This window comes from Pteropus alecto, unplaced genomic scaffold (assembly GCF_000325575.1).
Source record: "Pteropus alecto unplaced genomic scaffold, ASM32557v1 scaffold7, whole genome shotgun sequence".
NCBI classification, from domain to species: Eukaryota; Metazoa; Chordata; class Mammalia; order Chiroptera; family Pteropodidae; genus Pteropus; species Pteropus alecto.
The window spans coordinates 42,649,193-42,670,522 of record NW_006494614.1 but is presented as its reverse complement, the minus strand read 5'-3'; the positions used below and the strand labels follow the sequence as shown (position 1 = coordinate 42,670,522).

At 38.7% G+C, this 21,330-nt stretch overlaps 2 protein-coding genes across 16 annotated transcripts in view; one reads left to right on the top strand and one right to left on the bottom strand.

Annotated features, from left to right (window-relative positions):
- Positions 1-260: 260 nt before the first annotated feature.
- On the bottom strand, positions 261-5,964 carry OARD1 (O-acyl-ADP-ribose deacylase 1). Of its 5 annotated transcripts, none has more exons than XM_006926578.3 (6): positions 5,537-5,789; positions 4,955-5,034; positions 4,483-4,627; positions 3,444-3,502; positions 2,325-2,437; positions 261-932 (listed from the first exon to the last, which is right to left on the bottom strand). In XM_006926578.3, the coding sequence occupies exons 2-6, from the start codon at positions 4,991-4,993 to the stop codon at positions 830-832; spliced, it is 459 nt and encodes a 152-aa protein (XP_006926640.1). In that variant the 5' UTR covers positions 4,994-5,034; positions 5,537-5,789; the 3' UTR covers positions 261-829. The 5 variants fall into 5 exon arrangements, with proteins under 5 accessions (XP_006926640.1, XP_006926642.1, XP_024898314.1 ...); XM_006926580.3 differs by having other exon boundaries at positions 5,638-5,789; XM_006926579.3 differs by lacking the exon at positions 5,537-5,789 and adding an exon at positions 5,828-5,964 and having other exon boundaries at positions 278-932.
- A 279-nt stretch (positions 5,965-6,243) lies between these two features.
- Positions 6,244-21,330, top strand: part of NFYA (nuclear transcription factor Y subunit alpha) — a 27,279-nt gene continuing 12,192 nt past the window's right edge. Inside the window, exons 1-6 of one of the 11 annotated variants that reach the window (XM_015600388.2) lie at positions 6,477-6,743; positions 7,488-7,597; positions 11,965-12,097; positions 13,629-13,715; positions 16,480-16,626; positions 21,096-21,227. In XM_015600388.2, the coding sequence (XP_015455874.1) occupies positions 12,023-12,097; positions 13,629-13,715; positions 16,480-16,626; positions 21,096-21,227 (441 nt within the window). In that variant the 5' untranslated portion in view covers positions 6,477-6,743; positions 7,488-7,597; positions 11,965-12,022. Of the gene's footprint in view, positions 6,382-6,476; positions 6,744-6,900; positions 7,598-11,964; positions 12,098-12,156; positions 12,175-13,628; positions 13,716-16,479; positions 16,627-21,095; positions 21,228-21,330 lie in introns of those variants that run through there. The other 10 variants (XM_025042545.1, XM_006926573.3, XM_006926574.3 and 7 more) reach the window with 10 other exon arrangements.

The window sequence follows — 21,330 nt, the reverse complement described above, 5'->3', positions numbered from 1 at the left end:
CTCTACACTAAACACTCTGCTAGGCATTTAACATATATTATTTCATTTTTTTCATGATTGAATTTAGACAGGTTCAGTCACAGAAACTATGTAGTGTACAGAAGAATTCATCACGAGCAGATTTTTAAAAACCTGCCTTCCCGTCCATTCTCATTTCTTATTTCTCACCTTGTTGCTTTTCCCACTGGATTCCCCTCTCTGAGTTTTCCAAATTAAGCTGCAGGTGAATCCTGTTATCCAAGTCTAGAACAATGCAGGCATGTACAGAGAACCCCACTGGAGCCCAAGAAAAAGATATTTATTTTCTCGTTTTTGTCACAAATTCCTTGTTAACAATGTAAAAAACCATTTTTGTAGTTTAAACAAACAAAAAAAACCCTCAAAATTCTCTATGATGAATTTCATGACATAGGGATAATACCAAGTAAATGCACAAATAATAACAGATGCAAAATTAAAATGGTCATCCTTCCTGAAATTTCTCTTAAACAGCAGAGAAGTAGAATCAATGCTGCCACATAGTGGCAAGCCAAACAAATCAGGTAACATCCTGGAACAAAACAGGGATCATCTGTTTCCCTATCTAGTATCAGGCTATCTATTACCTACCTTCCTGGGAAAAAAAAAAAATCACAGCAACATTTCCCAAGCAATTCCTCTTTCAGAGTCCCAGCCCGATTATGAGACGACAGAAACCAAGCCTGGCCTATGACATAGACTACTGCACATGAAACTTTCTTTTGACAATTTTAAGGTCAGTTTGCCCAGTCCTATGGCCCAGTAGGGATGACAGAGGAAAACATGGGACACATCCAAAATGCTCATCTGTTCAGAGTGTGTACACAGTAATTCTGATGTCTGTTGCCTCAAATACCTCCTCAATCATTGCAGACACATTTTCCCATTGCAGACGATCAAGACCACACCCAATCCTGAAAAAGACAAAACATCTCCATTGGTTGTGATGAAAATATTTAAGAAATCATTCCTTCCCTCTTCCTTAGGCCACATTCATCCAGAGCCTAAGGACAAAGGGCAGCCAGGGCGGGAGTTTGAAAGTTAACTCTTGTTGAGTCACCCAAGGCTGTTCCTAGACAGCCCTAACATCCCACAGCTATCACTTCTCTTTTGTCTAATAAGGTTACCACTTGCCAATTATTTCAAGCTATATTTAGAAACATATAACTCTGCTGTGACATGGGAGACTCACCATCCTTCCATGTCTACTGATGAACATTTAGGTGTGGGTAGATGAGAAAAGTTTGGTATTTTTAAAATACACATATGATAATGGAAAGTTAAGGAAGATAAAAAGGAGAGACAAAGGACAGGATCTCTGCAAAAAAGAAGATGGAATGTTAAGAAATACCAAGCTGACTGCCAATTCAGGTTATTTGCAACACCCTGGTGAGAAACCTCAATCAGCCCAAAAAACTCTACTACTTAGCACCTTTCTTCTAAGATGTTACTTTATTGATCCTCAACATCCCTGTGGGCGGGGGGAGGGGGGAGAGAAGAGGCTTAAAATCGCTAATTTCATACAATGTAAGAAGTCCTTGAAAATGATTAAGTCTCTGAAAAAAGTTGTGATTAAAAAAGTTTCTGGTGCATAATTCATAAATATATTAAAGACCAATGTAAGACGAGGGACTCTGTAGCCACATAAGTTAACTTGAAGCTTGGAATAAACCTGCATGGATGACCAGCATTGACTCAAAAGCAGACAGGAAGAGAAGTGACTCCAAGCTTATTTCCTTAAAAGGAAGCAAAGGAGATACTGAACCCCAACATCATTCTTTAAGTTCCCAACAGGTAAGGTCTAAGACATTGCATTAGGGACATATCCTCTGGCTACGGCCCACAGTGACCACAAACAAGCATGCAGTTTAAAAGGTAGTAATGATTTACAACTTTCTTTGCACAGAATTAAAAGGTTTGTGAAGCCCAAAGTGACCCAGAGGGAAATCACAATAGCTTGGTCTTGGTTCTTAAGTTTATATTGCTTCAGGAATAGAGGTTAAGCTTCAGGTAGAGGACCTAGGAATTTAACAAATGTGACTGAATAATAACTCCTCTCTGCTACATAGGTTGAGGCAAGGGTGTGTTTTAAGTTAATTATCCTGATTCATTCAACCCAGGCTAAGAAATGGGGATGCCTTGGCCTAGAGTCTGACAACTGGTTCACTGGTGATTTTTTCAAGTTTTGAAATTTGTCCACCTTGAAGTCTGTATTTTGGATTAAGTTTTTAAGTCATTTGTCTTCGGTAAGACAGTAAACCCCATCAATCAAGTAAGCCTTCATTTAGGGCTCTGAATTTCCTTGCCTGGGCATGGAGAGGTTGGTGACTCCATTCTTCAGACAATGGGACTTCATGGCCTCTAAACTCTTCTGTAAATTTTCATAAGTTGGCTTGTGTGAAGCCCTTTTCTTTGTAATCTGAATACAAAGAAAGAATTCAAACTTTTTTTAGTCCAAAATTATAGCCAAAGAAAAGCCATCACATTTTCCCAACAAGCTATTAAAATAAATGTATTTTTATAGAATAGTCTAGAGCAGGGATGACAAATGTCAGTGTCCTTTCCACTTATGTGAAGCCCTCAGGAAAATCAACTGAAAAGGGGCTGAGAAACCCAGACATTGCCATGTAACAATCTTTGCTTTACTCAAGAAGCCCAGGAGGTTAACAGACTGTGCCTGTTGTGTATTGTTTTTAAGCAAGTAGGTGAAAATCTTTGTGCCACTTCCAAAAGATAAGCTGTCTGTAACTAGAAAGAACGCATACATACTACCTGAAAATTTCCTGTTAAGTCCACTTATTTAGAAACTGTGCTTGCTTGCTTTTTGTTTCTCTATAAAAGAAGAGTGAAACTTGTAGAGTCCCAAATATTGGAAGTCACATCAGTCTTACAGAATTCAAAGGGGCTAGGACGTGATCCCACTCAGTGTGCTGTCCCGATCAAGCTTATAGTGAATTGGCTGTAAGTCAACCAGCACCATCACTACAATTCCACACTTTCTGGGGACAAAAACTATTTAGACAGTGGAAGAACTCCACATTGAGGCAGCAGGTAGGAAAGCTGCTGAGTGTATTTGATAGGGAAGAATGAGAGAAAACCTCATTTGAGCAATCTGTCTCTTGAGACATTATTATTGTTTCTATCTCACCATGACTAGGAAGGAATTAAAAGTTTGGGTGGCATCCCTAATTTTTGCAAGTCTTAGAACACAGGCCTTTGGTTAATGTCACAGTATTCTTTCCCATGGAGCTAGGATGCAGCTTCATGTTCCTAACCTAGAGCTCCAGCCACCGCCACTAGATCTGAGTTGACATGAGATCAGCAGCTTTTTGACATCCTTGTCTAGAACACCATGATCAACACAAATTCAGCACAGCCCACCTGTTCACCAATCCTTAGAATGCAGAGAATTGGCCCCATCTTACCAAGTAATATATATATCGCCCATCTCTCTTCAGAACAGCCACTTCTCCAGATTTCTTTTCTAAGAAAAGTTATTTAATAGTAGAAAGGAAAAAGAAAATCAAAACACTGATCTCCATTCTTAGATGTAAAAATCTTTAGATCTGAGTTTACCTCAGAACTAGAATTTTGAACTCTGAAGAAATCTATTGTCTTATGAACACTTTGTCCATCAGCCTTCCTAAATACTATATTCCTTAACTTCTAATTTTCTTAATCATGTGTTTCTCATTCATGTTTTCTTCACACCTTATCTTTTGTCCTATCCTTATTTCCAAATATGCCCTTACTTATCCACCTAAAAATCTTTAATGTCTACTGCCTTGAAATGTTTTAGAATATATAGCATTATTTGCCAAATGTGTGTTCACTTAATATTGATCTTTTTACATACAAAGAGCTAATATTTAAGCATTATGGGGTACATAGGTGTATAAAACGTTGCCTAATTATGAGTTTTCAATCAAGAGAAGGTGCCATGTTTACAAATAACAACACAAAGCAGAAAGAAATTGCTTTTTTAAAGGCTGGGATCATAATCACCAGTGGAGACCCTGATTAAGCCTAGACTGTGGTCTGAGCAAATGTTTTAGAAGTTCTACATGATTCTAATACACATCCCTGGTTTGAAATCATTGGTAGGAAGTGATGGGAGAGGTCTGTAAAGAGGATTCTAAACTCCTAAATACAATATGAGTGAACAGTTTGTCAAATACCAAGTTAATACCTGCAGACTTGGCTAAGCAATTCAGAGTTAAGGATTTCAGAGAAGTGGAGTATTATCAAAGTCTTATGATAGAGGAGGAAGAGATTAGAATCTTTTACAAGAACTCAGATTTGGTGTGATAAGACCCAAACTAGAGGCCATTTCTGTAGAGGAAAAACTTAATCCAAGTTAAAAGTACTCAGTGGTTAGGGAACTCCTCTTTGCATATATTATCTTGTATAACAGGTGGTCAAAAGGTGCTCTAGCCAGGTCAGAAGAGTTGTTTCAAAACTCACGTTGATTTAACAGTTCCTGCACCCCTCCAAATTTCTTCTTGAAGAGTACAGCTATCCCAGCGCCCATTCGACAATCCTCACTGATACAGTGGGCTAGAGAGTCTGTTTTGGGGCATGCAAAAAGGTCTCCTTTCACATAAGTTATCTAAAATGTGCAAAGGGAAAGAAACTGTTTTATTAGTACAGAAAAATACTAACCTATTTCTTCCATTTTCCTTTACTGTGTCTTCCCCCCTTCCACCTTCCCTCTTTGGTTTAAAGCCAAAACCTCAGAACTTAAGGCGTTAACTAAAACGAATTACAAAATGTGAAAAAGTGATAGACGGTCTCTAAGTTATATTAGCTTTTCTTAAATCGGCTAGAGAAGAAAAAAATAGATAATTCAATTATTGATTTAATCAAAAAGTGTTTATGCTTTGGACCTCAATTATTCAGAATTTCAGTTCGCCAATAAGTTAATAGTTTTACGCACTCTGCTTCCTTCTGGATCTTCATTAGGGCTGCCGGCCATGATACTGAGTCGCTATCCCCAGAATTTAAATGTTTCTTCAGCTACGAGAAGGGAAAAGGAAGTAAAAATGCTTAGGCGGCCTGAGTATATTATATTCGCATCGCCCTGACCACCCACTGATTAATTTTCCTCTAGCGTTTATCGCTGAATGTAAGTTCGTTCGGCCTTTAGGAGATAATACAAAACTCATCTGGGACAAGAAAAAGGGAGAATGCATCGGTTCTTAGGCAGCCGTGCCGCGCTAGCCATTTCGCGCTCTCCTGCAGAGCCGCGCGCAACTAGAGAAGAAAAGGCGGCCCTAAACCATAGCTCCTCCTTTACCCCTGCCCGCGCCAGGCGGTTTTAAGACAATCTCCTTAAACTCAGTGGGTTTGGCCTAGAAGAAAAAAGGAGGGACTTGAGGATTAGGGAGCGTACGGACCAAGGGGAGTGTACTGCAGGCTGCGGGGAGAAGACGGAAGGCGGCCTATCAAGAAAGGGTCATTCCCTTCTTTTTGGGGGTAGAGGGAAGGAGTCTAGCGAGCCTCCCATTCTGTCTCCTACCCTAGGGCGAGTCACGGAGGATGTAGAGCCTGTCCTGGAGTCGCATTGGAAGGAGCGTGGAGGTTCGCTCAAAATCCCAACATAACCAGGTTACCCTTCACCTGAGTCAGCGGTTAGAAGGTCCCGCCCCGCGGGGAAGGGCTCCAAATCCGGCCCTGGTAGGTGGGGAGCAGCAGAAGAGCCCAGACGCGGAGCCAATCCCACCACAGCCCTTAATTGCACGCATCTAAGATGGCCGCCCACCACCTGGGAGCGACGCGGAAACGAGCCCCTCTAGCTAGCTAGCCGAACCTGCACTCTTTGGTGATGTCCGCCGAACTTCCGGCGGTAAATTCCGTGGAGTTTCCCGCCGCCACCCGGGCATGCGTAAGGCGACAGCGACCGCGAGCGAGGAACTGCGCTTGCGCATTAGCCCCAGGGGTGTGTCTCCAGTGGCCGCAGAGAAGAGGGTGGGAAGTTAGCAAAGTAGCTAGTTAGCGCCTGCGTGGTACTATGTCCAGGGCGGTGTTTGAGTCGCAGCGTCTGGTACGTCCAGAGGGCGCCTGCGTATTCCTTCGGTCGCGGGTAGTAGCTAATCAGGGAAGTGGGCGTGGCTTCAGGAGACGCCTGCGCAGTGCTCTTTCAACTGGGAATGGGGTGAGCCCAAAGGAGATTAGGGGGCGTGGTCTCAGAGGCGCCTGCGCGGAGGCGGTTGGAGGGAGGCCCGATTCCCCTTTGTTCGGGTTCGCCATTTTGCGAGGCAGCGGCAGTGGCGGCGGCAGCGGCGGCTGGAGCCTCTGATTGGGTTTCGGAGTCCGGTACTGGAGCCAATCAGCGCGGGCAGCGAACCGGGGGAGCGAGGCACGGTGAGTGTGAGGAGCCAATATCCAGCGGCCCAGAGCCGGCCCCAGCGCCCCGATTGGCGGGTCTCGCTGACCACTCAGGAGAGGCCCAGGCGTCTGTCGAGCCCCGGGAGTCGAGCTGAGCCTCGCCGAGCGGGGCGGCTGGCGGCCCCGGCCCGGAGTCTGCGAGCGCCGCGGGACACTCCCGGCAGAGGCCTGCAGGGGGCCGCCCCGCGCAGACATGGCGCCCCCGGGGGCCGGCACCTTGGGGTCCAGACCCTTGCACGGTGACAGTGCCAGTTGGGGATGCGTCCCGGTTCCCCAGACTCTTAGGCCCTAGGCTCGAGAGTGGCGGGCTTGTCCACCATGAATGCCCCTACACTCAGGTACACACGCGCCCGCCTTGGCAGTTTCCCCTCTTGGTCGTTCTGACCTCACACTTAAGTCTGCCCTTGCACCCTCCACGCTCCGGCCCTTGGGACGGGAAACCCCCCTCTCGCCACCCCCTCGCGGGCCCCGCGTCCCCAGTCCTCCGAGAGCTGGTTCGGTCTGTCTGCAGCCCTCCTGGGTCGGCAGGAAGGCCTAAGGAAGAAGCGTGCCGCGGCCACTGGGCCATGAGTGCGGCGTGGAGAGGGGGCCGCCCCGCTTGCCTCTAGCTCGGCGCTTTGCGGGGCCGCCCACGCCGTCTCTCTGGCTGGGGTAGGGGGGAGTCAATCAATGAGCCCACTCCAGCTGCCCCACTGCGCCCCTCCCAACACGCCTGGCCCGGGTCTCCGGCCCGGCTCCGTTACCACCCACTTTTGGCTCGTCATTTCCTCTCCTCTCCGCCCGCCAGGGCAGAACCGCACACCTCAGTCTTGGAGCTCAACCAAGCGGTCTCCCTTTCTTCCTTGGGCGCTAAGGCCAGTCCATTCGGTTCCGGGAACCTCACTCTTGGAAGATTGCTAGTCCTGAACATTCCTTTCCTGGATGCTGCACAACTTGCTTTTCATATTGTTGGTCTTATTCATTGCTCATTTCGTGAGCTCTCCCTCCCTTTTCTTCCACTTTTGTGTGTCACTTTGAACGTGTACCTCTTGATTTATTTATTTTTTTCTCATATACTTTCCATGTTAACATTTCTTCATCAGATGTGGGATTTTCGTTAGGGTGAGAAGAAATCTCCGTTGACAACCAAGTATGGAGGAGCAGTTAGTATGTACCAGGCATCAGTCTGTGTGCTCGAAGAGAGTGGGTAGAGGTAAATAAGAACCTTCCCTGCCTGGTGGTGATTGATATGTTAACAGCTAATTAATACCTACCTAACTGTTAGTCCTATAATGGGTCCAAGTTCAGTCCTGTGAAGTACCAGCAGCCTCGATGGAAGGCTTAACATAGCCACACTGATTGGCCTCGAAGGGTGATGGGATTTTTTTCCGACAAGAAAGAATAGAAGAGCATTGCTCACAGAAGAGATGAGCTCAGGCACCAAATTGTTCTGTGTGCCTGAGGAGGAAGATAGGATAGGGCATTGGGCAGTAGTGGTGAGAGTTTATTTAGGCTGGACAGCCCAGTTGGTAAAAAGCACTTGTACATCTTAATACAGAATATTTTCTCAGGTTGGAAAAACAAGTTTCTGACTTGTGGGATTCTATCCCGTAACAGTGGCTGGTTTCCTTGAGGGAAGAAAGGAAGTTTTTTCCCTAGGACTTTCACATTTTTTACTTATGTGAAGTACCTAGTGCAGCCCCTAGCACATAGAGAGTAGGCTTTGGTATATGGTGCCCATTTTTACAATCACGTTTACTAAGGTCATACAACTGGTGGTACGTTTCAGAAGACTCCTAGACCAGTGTTCTTTCTACTACTAAAACTTGGGAGACAGTTTTCATTTTCACTTTTTAGAATGAGTTTTTTTATTGTCATTTTTAAAAATTCATTTAATATTTATCCACATTAATAGATGTGGAAGTGTGTCTTAGTTTTTTTTAAAAAGCATTTATATATCTTTTATATATCTGATCACTTTAAAACCACCACTTTTGCTACACATTGTAAAGGTTATTTTTGTTGTGGTTGTTAAACACTTTTAGAGCCTCCACCTGTCTGCAAAAGAACTTTACCTGGAATTTTGAGAGTAGTGTGACCTCTGTCTAGTCACTTGACTAAAAAAAGGGACCTTTTAATCTGCTGTTCATATGCAGAAATTTGCCCTTCTTTTATGTTTGCTCTTCATTTGGAGTACTCCACCTCCCTCCCACATCATCACACATACATTATTCTTTCTTGTACTTAAGACCAGATCAGATGCCATGTTTTCCAGAAGCCTTCCTTGTTTTATCTATCTCCAGCTGGAAGAAATCTCTATCCTCCAGACTCCCGTATTACTGTGTTCCTCTTAGGGTTCCAGTGCAGATTTTTACTCCTTTGCAAAACTTAAAAACTCTTTAATATGTTACATGTGCAGTGACTTGTGATACGAAATGTGTTTCTTACTGTGCATGTGGTCAAAGAAGTTTGAAAGCTACTATTCTAGGCTTTTCCTGATAGCGATGGTCAAATATGGTAATTTTGAGGGGCTTTTCACATGCTTATAGTTGACTTTATGGAAGTTTTATCTTTGAAATGTGTATGGTTCCACGTAGAATGAGTTCCTAGTAGTTAGCTACATTTCAGGTTCTGCATCTTGAAGTGGGAGGAATAAAATTTTCATGCTAGCCAGAATAAACACACAGTCTCTGAGGGAAAAGCATTGGAAACTGAGTTAGAAGCAAGAGCTAGACAGACTAAATATGGCTGACTTAATGTCAGAATCTTGGGCAGAGAAGCACTTGAGGAAAGACAGTGTCAGATTTTACTGCAGTTCTGCTAACTGAAGCTCACAGTAGTAGGAACATATGGCTTTGCTGAAGCCAGTTGCATTACAGTACTCAACATTAACAATCTCAGTATGCTCCCAGCTGAATCACCTTCTACATTAATGTTAGAGAATTTCTGTTAGATTTGAAGCTGCTTCCTTTTTTACCCTTCAAAGTGTATTTAAATGCTTTTAAATTTAAACTAGTTAGGAGAATCTTCATGACATTTATTAGTAATTTCCATGCTCTTTGAGTAAGTTGTAAATTTCTGGAAATTAATCTAGGAAAGAATCTCATATAGTAAGAGGGTTTGGGTTTGGGGAAGTGTTGAAATAAAGAGGACATTCCTTCATAAACCTTATTTTTTAAATCAACTTTATTGAGATATAGACGGAAAGAGTAATCATTTTAAGTTTATATTTTGGTGAGTTTTTACAAATTTATACACCTATGCACCACAATGAATATATAAAACATTTTTATCACCCCAGAAAGTTCCAGGTGTTCTATCCTAATCAAACCCCCAATTTTACCTCCCCCACCTCCCACCACTTCTCCCATCCTAGGGAACTACTGTCCTGTTTTCTGTCTCTAGATTACTCTTGTCTTTTCAGGGTTTCATATAAATGAAATCACATACAGTTTTTTGTATCATAACCCTTAATTCTTTAATTTAATTAGTTTAGAAACGTGAGTGTATTGTGTGTACTGCATTTAGAGACAAAATAAAGAGTTTAGAGAAGACCAGTTACTTCCCTGGCAGAGCCACTTGGTCTGGCTGAAAACCTAACAAATTTTCTATACTGTTCCCAGTATCTCTTTGGAGATCACTCAGTCAACCAATTCAGAAGAAACTGGTGTAAAAATCAGAAAGGCAGTTTGTCAGTGTGCAATGAAAAATAACTATCAAGTTTACTTGTGTTGCTGATCCAAATGATGTTAGATATTTGCCTGATGAGCATTTCATTAGAACAAGGGTAGTGAGTTGGAGGACCGTATGACCAGATGACTATGATAGCATAGTCAACCTGTCACTTGTGGCTCTTATACTCTTAAACTACATACTATTTTGGTTATGAGTGATAAGCTTGATTAATTTTTGTTGGGTTTTTTTCTTCCAACATTTTAGTATAAAAATTTTCAAGCATGAAGTTGAAAGAATTTTACAATAAACATCTGTGTGCCCACCACCTAGAATCTACCATTAACATTTATCATATGTGCCTTATCAGATATCTCCATCTTTCCACTCATTAATCCAATAATCTATCTTATTTTTTATACATTTCAAAGTAAAGTTTACACATCAGTACACTTCCTCCTAAATATTTGAGCATATACTTGAATATATTTTGATTTCTTTCACACAATACTGAGATACCTCACAAGTGATTGATCTCATCTACCACATGTGGATTTATGGAAAGTGGTGCCTTGCTTTGCTGTTGTAATGTGCAGCTTAGCTCACGTAATTTTATCATTCGAATTTTAGAATTTAGGAAGATCTGGAGAAAAATTGAGGAAAAAGATTTAACTCTATTTTGTCTGTATATACCCATACCTCCCCAATATTTCCAAGGTGAATACCCTTAAATTTTTGATCAAGTCTTTTTTCAAGGTTCTCAGATATCATTTCTATTTACCTAATTGTGTCCTTATTTCAAAAAGGAAGGAGTCTTTAACTGTTAAAGTGTAGGAGAATGGTAAATTTGGACATTGGCTAAATAGTTAATGATGTTAAGGACTTACTAATTTTTTAATATTTGAAATGACGTGGAGACAATGTCATAAAAAAATAAAGACAAAAGAATCTTTACTGTTTAGAGCTGGATGCTGAAGGATTTATGGATTTGGAGAATAATATGGTGTCTGGGATTTGCCTCAAAATAATCCAGGGTTGGGTGGAAAGTGGATGGGATATGTGAAATAAGATTGACTGTGGGTTGAGAATCGTTGAAGTTGGGTGACAGCTAGGGGGGTTCATTTTAATGCTCTCGCTACTGTTATATATATTTGAAAATTGCCATATTAAGAAGTTAAAATTAAGGGTGTGTGGCATATTTTTAGGCATTCAAACTCAAGACTGGGGGAAACAAGTTCTTTTTAGAGAAAATCATGTCATTTAAAGTTTTTCCTTTATCTAACATATAATCATTTTGCCATTACTATAATTTTTTTTTATTTCTTGCTCTGGATTAAAATGCAAATTCCTAAATCATCTTCTAGGACTTTCTTACTTGGCACTACTTAATGGAGATTTTGATAAGTAAAATGTTTGACTTCAGGCTTTAGTAAATAACTTACTAAATAATAAGTTTTAAATTGCTTACTGTATGTGATGGATAAACGAGAGTTTTGTGGGCAACAAATGTTTGTTACAAGTTAAAGAAACTGTTTATTCTCTAAAGTATGTGTGCAGACCTGAAAATCAGTGTTAAATAAGCCTTGTAGTAAAGCGTTATTGTAGCTTATTATTTCAAAGGTATAAGTGTTGCTCTACAGGTTGTAGTATTGAAAAGTAAAGTTACCAATAAGAAATGGCTAAAACTGTTTACTAAAACATGAAATTACTTTATGATATTATTATGATTGTGCCATGTAATCTTAGTTAAAAATGATACCGAATATAAACATTTCTTGTTATCTTATCCTGATTTCATGCAAATAAAATAAAGTACAGCAATAAGTTATCAAGGTTAATTATCTGGCAAGGCCTTTATTGACAATCTTGTTTCTTTCCCAACATTTCTAATAAGAGTGCATCTTGCAGTCTTCTAGGATCTCCAGTGTGAAATTCACCGTGTACAGTATTCTAACTTGGAGGGACCATGGAGCAGTATACAGCAAACAGCAATAGTTCAACAGAGCAGATTGTTGTACAAGCTGGACAGATTCAGCAGCAGGTATGGAAGTAAAACTGCTCTGAACATCAAAGCAATGGATCTGATAACAGCACTACTCAACTGGGGAATTATTTGAGGTACCAGATCTTACATATAATGAGTCCGAAGACTGTGCTGAAGTACTTTTTGAAGATTGAATTTGTTGCACTTTTTCTCCTGTTTTCTGTGTCCAGTCCATGATCGCTTTTTATTGAGCCTGGTTTAATAGTAAATTGCCCCTTTTGTCTTATTAAAAGTTAAAACACCTAGTCTATTTTCAGATGGAAGTTTGGAGTTTTTGTTTTATTATGGATTCAATTTGGTTGTTTTTCTTCTTGATTAAGCTAGTTTGTGATCTAGTAAGGCTTTGGCCACAATACATAAACCAAGATAGTCAGCTTCCAAGGAATCCACTGTTCTTTGATTTGATCCACCACAGTGCTTATTCTGAAAAGTTCTAGTTTACCATGAGGATAATAGACAGCCACTCTTCTAGATAAGCACATATTAGAAAGGAATTCCTGGCTCTTGGTTTATTCGTAATTAAATTGGTGCTTTCTTGAATTTATACAGTTTATATTTTCTAATGCTTTATTCCTGGCTTTATTTTAGTGAAACTTCATTTTTCTCCCTAGAAGACATCTATTATGCAACAATTTCACCATAAGCCAAAATTGGGACTATTTTGTTTCCAAAATGGAACTTAGATAATATAGAAAAATGGTTAGTAGAGAGAGCAAGGGAAGTTTTGATGGTGAGTTGTCCTATCTAATGATCAAAGGAAGAAGCTACTCTTTATTAAGAGAATAATTATTTAAACTTCCTTGCCGGCTTTTCTTTCCATACAGCTGCTGTGGCTCTGGCAGCTTCCTCCTTCAGTTGCCTTAGTAAAGAGGATTCCACAAAGGGCCTTCCATCCACACCAGTGCCCTGGTGGGTGAATTCTTTTACTGTCAGACCTTGCCATTAGAGGAATAAAAATTAGCTTGAATCACTGAAAATATTGCTTCTAAGGTAGTCCAGTTGAGTAGAAGTAATCTTAGTTTTGGGACATCAGGGCAGTGACCTCATGAAAACGATTTTGGTTCACAATGATTGCCTTGTTCTTTTTTCTAGTGATTGCATTTAAGCCCCAGAAATGCTTCATTGTAGCTTCAAGGCTGTTAAAACCTTTGTTCTTATGAACTCATTTGAGGAAATAAAAAGAGCATTAAAATAACTTTGTAGGTAAAAGGACCAAATTCCTGTTTCTGAAGAGGACTGTGTTAAAAATTTTTTTGTTAATGATGACAACTGTTCTGATGTTTCTGAGTCACAGAAGTGTGTTTTGAGTTCCACCCTGGGGACAAAGGGCTAATTAATATCTTTAATCCTACTACTTTCAATAAAACAGCTTCAGTATAGGGAGTCTGTGCAATTTCACAGCCCTGTATAGGGTAGGGCTGTTGAAAGACGACTCACTCCCTCTCCTATAAGAGGTAAGGTATCTCATGTCTTGAACCATACATTTTCTTCCTGACACATTTCAAGCTCTTCCTGTTCCTGTTCTCAGCAGCAGGGTGGTGTCACTGCTGTCCAGTTGCAGACTGAGGCCCAGGTGGCATCCGCCTCAGGCCAGCAAGTCCAGACCCTCCAGGTAGTGGTGCCCTCTCTGATTCTCTGTAAGCACTGCATGAACTTCTCCTTTCCTCATGTCTGGTGCTGTTTGTGGTAGGTTCTCAAGGAGGAATGGCAAAATTAGTTGCATGTCTTTGATGCTAACTTGTCTTTAAGGCTTATAACATGCTGGTTTTCTAATGTTTCATGTCAAGTCATATAGTGACCCCAGTGTCAATTTTCTGAAAATTGTATTTGGCTAGTGTGTGTTTCTTTGGGAATGCCTTGGAAAGAAGAGGTATAAGTGACAAGAAGAATTTCTTATGAGTGACATTAGAACCTATTTAGAGCTCAAACTCTAATCAGATTGGATGGTAAAATTTCATGAATTTGTATGATAATAGTAGAGGAAATATGCATATTAGCTGGGCTGGATTGTGCTTTATTTTTTATTAAAAGGGCAGATCAGCTGCAAAATAATTATTGTATTTAGCAAGGTTTATCTAATGACTAAATTTTGTTAATCTCTTAACTGTTGCCTTTTTACTACCTTTCCTGGGGAAGTAGTGATCTGTCTTATTAGATATGCAAAGATTATACCATACCTCTTGGTTGGACATAAGTAGGATATGCTTTCTGTAGGTCTTAGGTGTTGTAGCCACTATAAGAATTCTTATTTAAGCAATGCGGTTCCATTATGTATAGCCAAGTTAAATATCCGAAGTATATAATTAGGAGTATAAGCTCCTAATTATAGTCTTTGTTGTATCTGTAGGTTTCTTTGACTAAAATGACCATATTTTTGAGAAACTGGCAAGATTTGGATACTCTACCTTTTTTCACCATTGAATGGAAATGATTCAAAGTAGGACTTGGAATGTAGAACTCACATCTCACTTTATTGCTAGTGCTGCTAAACATCCTACAGTTAACTACCCGTTATTGTAATCATTTTATTTTACCCTTTCAGCCCCACCCCCACATCTGCCACCTATAGTGTTTGATGGTGATATACAGCTAATTCTGAACCTAAATTAGGCTGAAAGAAGCTAAGCTTGTAGGTTATTCCAAACTATTGGAATCTCAGAGAGTTCAATAGCTTGTAATTTATGTTTTTCATGCTTCATATATTGATATGTAAAACAGTATTGTCATTAACCACTTGTGGAATGGGAATGTAACATGCTCTTAACTGTATGGCTTCTTGTCTGATGCATGTGTCCTTGTAATCATGTTGTAAATATAGAGGGCTCCTTGGAGTCTCATAGTTTATCATGTGCATTTTTAGCATGTTAATAGTGGAGATGTTAAGATGATGGCTAGCCAGAAAATTATTAATAGTTATGCCTTAAAATTTGTATTTTTTACCTGTGTAGATTTTATTTAAAATAAGTAGAAACACTTTATGGAAATAATGGAAACTGCTCCTTAGGGGTCTCATTATTTTGGAAAATTGTAAATAGTTCTTTCAGGTATTCGTGCAATAAGTATTCTGAAAAATCTTTCCTTATAGAGCATATGCAGACATTGGTATAGCAAAGGGAATTCTATTTAGGATTGGGAGCTAAGGGAAGGAGAAATCATGAGAATCAGATTGTAAAGTCCTTAAAAGTAAAGTGGAATTTCTCAGTGAACAGTCTAACAAAAGCTAGGGTTTTGAACATTCCTAAACATTCTGATAACATTTTGGTTGGAGGGTTGCTTAATATCTATCTAATCTCCTTTAGGAGTGATTGGTCCTTTAACTAATTTCTGTTATTTGAACCTACTTTCACTGACATTGAGTGAATTTTTAGTCATATGAATATTTTGTTCTGTTACAAATAATTCCTCGAAACAAAGATAGAATTTGATAATGAATGTTTTGGACTTCTAGCTCTTCTGTTGACTATTCCATTTCACTTTTAAAATGACTTGTTTTTTGGCTTCTATAAGGCATTCTATTAGCTAGGTTTATTGGGACTTGATATGTTACAGAGCACCTACAATGTCCAATGTCCTGGCTCTTAGAGTATTCCATTTATTCATGGGAGCTTGAAAGTTGGGAGTTTTTTAGTATATGCGAGTGCTCTTTATAATTTCCATATTCGTCAACGCTTCTTTTAAATTTAAAATAACTGCTTCCAGTGCGAGGAATTTCACCACAGATGCTGTAAACTGACCAGAAAATATTTCTAGGCAGTTTTTACTAGTGGGCTCTTTAAACAACCAAACTAGAATTCTCAGAGTAAGGTGAAGAGGGTAAAAGATGTACATTTCATTTATGCTTGAGCAGCTATGGGGAGAAGGAACTTCCACATAAGATTCCAGAGCTGCTTGCTACCCAGCCTCATGGAGTCATTGCTGAGTATAGTTCGATTTACTCCCTCCAGGTTATTTAGAACTTGAACTCACCATCATCAACACTATCAGCTACCCCTCTCATTGTCTTATCTTCAGCCCTTACTAGATACCATTCTTGAATATTAGTCTCTTGAATATTAGTCTTGACATTTTGATCAAATGCTTCTCGTGGATTTAGCCTGTATTTGGTGACAAATATCTTACGTCTCTTGAGACTTCCCAAAGTCTGGATATACTCCATTATGTCTGACTTTAAAGGAGTAAGGTTGGCCTTTAGTCACAGATACCATAGATGTTTGAAGAAGACAGAACCTGAGGATAAGTACTTGAGACTTATTTTCTTAGAGTCTCTCCTAACTCTTCCCCCTCTAGCAAGGCAGAGAAATAGTTCCAGTGATTGTCTTTTAGTAAAACCATTTTGTATCTTAATGTTATTTCATTGTTCTCATTTTCCTTCGTTCTAGGTCCAGGGGCAGCCATTAATGGTACAGGTCAGTGGAGGCCAGTTAATCACATCAACAGGCCAACCCATCATGGTGCAGGCTGTCCCTGGTGGACAAGGTCAAACCATCATGCAAGTACCTGTATCTGGGACACAGGGTTTGCAGCAGGTGAGTGGTATGAAAAAAGCGTTTCGACAATATCAGTATAGAAGTTTTTAAAGAATAGTTATTACAAACTGTTTAACAGTTGATATTGCATTTAATTGCTTCCTATTCTCTATTCGCATTTAGTTGCTATTCCACCTTTGTAGTACCAGTGATAAAGCAGAACTGTACAGAAAGTGTACTTCTCTGGTAAGAACTAATTAGGCATGATTTTTAATCATTGTAAAGAATACCAAGAGTTGAGAATCTGGTTTAATAAAAGTAATTCTCAGTGTGACCTTTGTTGGCACTTCTGCTCACTGAGGGAGGGAATTCTGCTTTGGATATTGTTGGTTTTGGTCAGAAATATTATCCTTTTTCATTTCTTTCTATTTTGTGTGTGTGTGTGTGTGTGTGCGTGCGTGTGTGTGTTTAGGGAATTGCAAGGGTTTTAGGAGCTCTGTGCCAGGAACTGGGGGCAGAGACCAATAAATATATATAGTTTCTATTATCTCATAGTCACATTAATAGAATGAAGAAGGCAAAACCACACATGATCATCGCAATTAATGCAGAAAAAGCATTTGACAGAGTCCAGAAGTCTTGCATGACAAAAATACTAAAAAAAAAAAAAATAATAAAACAAAAAAAAAAGGAGAAGGGAACTTTTTAAAAAAAATTTGTAATGGTTATTTATTGAAATGGTTAATATTTGACAATAAACTTACACAATATCACAAACTAGTTTTTCCTTTTTATTTGCCATGGGAAATTTTCTTTTCTTTCTTCTTCTTCTTCTTTTTTTTTTTTTTGCCCATTTTATTTTTTCCCTTTTCCCCTCCTTTCTTGTAACCACTAGTCCATTGTCCATATCCATGAGTCTCTGTTTGTCCTGTTCACTTGTTGCTTTTAGGCGTATATACATATAAGTGATAACACGTGATTTTCAACCTTTTCTGTCTGACTTATTTCACTTAGTATGATTATTTCAAGGTCCATCCATGTTGTTGCAAATGGCAAGTTTTCATCTCTTATGACTGAGTAATATTCCATTGTATATGTGTACCACAGCTTCTTTAGCCAGTCATCTATCGTAGGACAGTTCGATTGCTTCCATGTCCTGGCCACTGTGAATAATGTTGCTATGAACATTGGTGTACAAATATCTTTTCGGATATGAGTTTTCAAGTCTTTGGTTGAGGTAAATACCCAGTAGAGGGATAGCTGGATCATATGGTAGATCAGTTCTTAGTTTTTTGTGGAAAAACCTCCATACTGTTTTCCAAAGTGGCTATACCAGTTTGCAGTCTCCACATCCTCACCAACATTTCCATTTAATTTATAATTTGAGTTATCTAGCAAGTGATGAAAAAAGAAAACCTTTAGTCCATACCCACTGCACACACCTAACATCGTATTTAGAGCAAAATTTATAACCTTAAATACTTTATTTCTTTAAAAATTGAAAATAAATGAATAGTATATATCTTAAGTGAGGAAAAGAACAAAATGATCAAAAAGTAGGTTAAAATTAATGAAGTAGAAAACTAACAAAAATGTAGAAAGGGTAAATAATAGCTGATTCTTTAAACAGATCAATAAGAAATTATATAAATCCACTGGAAAGACTGATTCAGAAGCAGAAAATAAAGGTAAACAAGACAAAGATGAAGAGATTAAAAGAAGGATGTAGGAATGTTATATACAACTCTGGCATCAAATTTTAAAATTAGGAATTTTTTATCAATTTGGCAAAAATTAAAAAGAATAATTATACCCAGTTCTACAGTGAGTGTGGAGAAGAGGAAACAGTCATTATTTTTGGTAATTTTAAATTCTAAAGTCATTATGGAAAGGCATCTCACTATTAAATATATAAACCTTTGATTTACCTGTCCCATCTCTGAAAATCTATCCTATTGGAAGAAAAGCATAGATATATAGGAAGAAATATACAAAAACATTTATTGCAGCATTGTATCAGCAAAAAAAACAAAACATTATTTTCGTATCCTGAATGTCCATTAATAAGAGTAAGGAAATGGTTGTTTAAGATATATCATATTCATACATGGAATGTTATGTCGTTAAAAGGGGTGACATGGGAAAAAATAATCTGCAGAGAAATATAAACTGATCTCATCTTTGTAAGTAATAGCCAAAATCCTATAGGTGTACGTGTTTGTTAGCATGGAAATGAGGACGAGGAAGAATTATTGACTTTTTACTATATGTATATATTTTGTTTTAACAGAATGATCACATTAATGTTTTCGTTTTTCTGGAGGAATTACATATTAGTTGGTGGGGGGGAAACAGCCATGATCACATTATTTGATAAATCAAACTTTTAATTTTTGCGTTTTCCCTGTGGTTGTTATACATACTTTTTGGGCACCACTGTACCATGCATGTAGTTTTGTTTTTATTTTGCTTTTCTTTTTGTAAAATTATTTCCACATGATTTTCTTATTTTTTAATTCCTTTGTAATGGTCAATCAGTTTGATGAATCAGAATTTACAGTTTGCAAACTGTATTTAGTTTTCTTTTTGTCTTTTTTTTTGCTTTTATAGTAAGGTTACTATAAATGTATTTGAGCATGATAGTTTTATTTTTCAGTTGAATTCATTTTTAGAGTAATTTGTTTGGAGTGGAGGGATTGTTTTGTTAAGGGGTAGGAGCATTGTATATATTTAAAAGCTGTTGGCACATTTTTGCCATGATAGAGTTGTAGTTAGAATTAAAAATAGTTTCCACATTTCTCCATGCATAAATGTATGAAGCTATAAATATGTTCCAGTATGTGTACTTTACTCTATTTCACACTGCTGTTTTATTTCTGTCCTTCCTCATTGCCTCCTCTCCAACCCTCCTTGCCACACCTTCCTCTCCACTCTTAAATGGACAGTGTGATATAGTGCTAAAAACAGTATACTGGAAGTGTAGTGACCTGACTTTGATTCTCAGGTCTGCCATTAAAAGCTTTCTAATCTTGGCCAAGTCATTTGCTTGTCAGTTTTCTCATTCAAAAGTGCAGTTTATATCAGATGATTTCTAGGGTTCATTACAGCTCTAAATTATGTGATTTTATGGTTGTGTGTGTGTGTGTGTGTGTGTGTGTGTGTGTATGTATGTATGTATGTATGTATGTATGTATGTATGTGTATATGGAGCCTTTAAGAGTTTAGGCAGGGTTGTTTATTCTCATTCCTCCAAGCAAGACCATAACTAATCAAACCATCCTGGAAAAATTATTTTCTGTTAATGTATATAAGGCTCTAGGTCAGATTCCATAGCCTTTCTCAGAATGCTTAAGGTTTCAGTTCTTTTTTATAAGAGGTCACTTCTCATCAGTGTTTTCTGAACAACCATTTCTTTTAGAAGAGTACTTAACATTTTTTAGATTGCATCCTCTATTTTAGCATTCCAGGGAAACCTTTGCCCCCTTCTTAGAAAAGATGCAGTTGTCCAAATATATGCAAAATTTTACATATAGTTTTAGGTTAAGATCCCATGGACCTGGAGTAGAGACCCAAGAAATAGATTCAAGAAACATATTACCTTATTTTTGGATAATATGTTCCAAGACCTCCATTGGATGCCAAAAACCACGGATAGTAGATTAATAAATTATATTATAATTACTTAATGTACTTTACACCAAATAAATTAATGAACTAATTCTATTTCAGCTGGCTATATCTTTGAAACAATACTGACTGTAAAAAGATAAAATACGGTGCTGTTTATATGAAATTTTTGAATATAAAGCAGTATTATGTATTTTTATGGATATACATGTATAAAATATGTTCTGTAAGGGGTGTCACCAGTTTTACTATAGTGATTACCTTTTAGTTGGGAAGGGAATGTTAAATGACAAATACGGCAAATGTTAACTTGTTAAATATGAATGGTGACTACAGGAGTATCTGATATGATAGTCTCTACTTTTCTGTGTGTTTAAGGCTTTCTTGTATACATATTTATATAATCCCAGCTTAGAGTTGGAAATTAGAAATAACTTAATTTTTTTCAACATTTTATTATAGAAAACTTTAAACATAGACAAAAAAGAGTGGTGTGATGAATCACCATAGCTATCAACAGTAATCAACACATAATCAGTTTTCTTTCTAGTTTCATTTGTATTCTGCTACTCTCTCAAAAATTATTTCTAATATATAAAATATCATTTTATCTGTAAAAAATACTTCAGAATGTACTTTTAAATGAACAAGCTTTAAAAATAACTGACATTGATTACTTAATATCATCCAGTATCCAGACAGTGATCTGAATTCCTCTTTTTGTTTCATAAGTGGAAAACAAGTTATCTCTCATATAATAGAAAGCAGAACAAGACTTCTGTCTTTTTTTCCTCTTCGTAGCATTTTCTGCTTTCAAGAGGAATTTGGGCGACTAACACTCCAGGACTGAAAGAAACCAGTGTCAGTGGGGTACTAACCTTTCTTCATGTTCTCTTTCACAGATTCAGTTGGTCCCACCTGGACAGATCCAGATCCAGGGTGGGCAGGCTGTGCAGGTGCAGGGCCAGCAGGGCCAGACCCAGCAGATCATCATCCAGCAGCCCCAGACAGCTGTCACTGCTGGCCAGACCCAGGTAATTGCACGAGCTCTGTGAACACAGGAGCACAGCTGATTTGGAAGGGTCAGATAGCTGTGCCAAATATTTCACATATAGTAGAAATGGAGAAAACCATCAG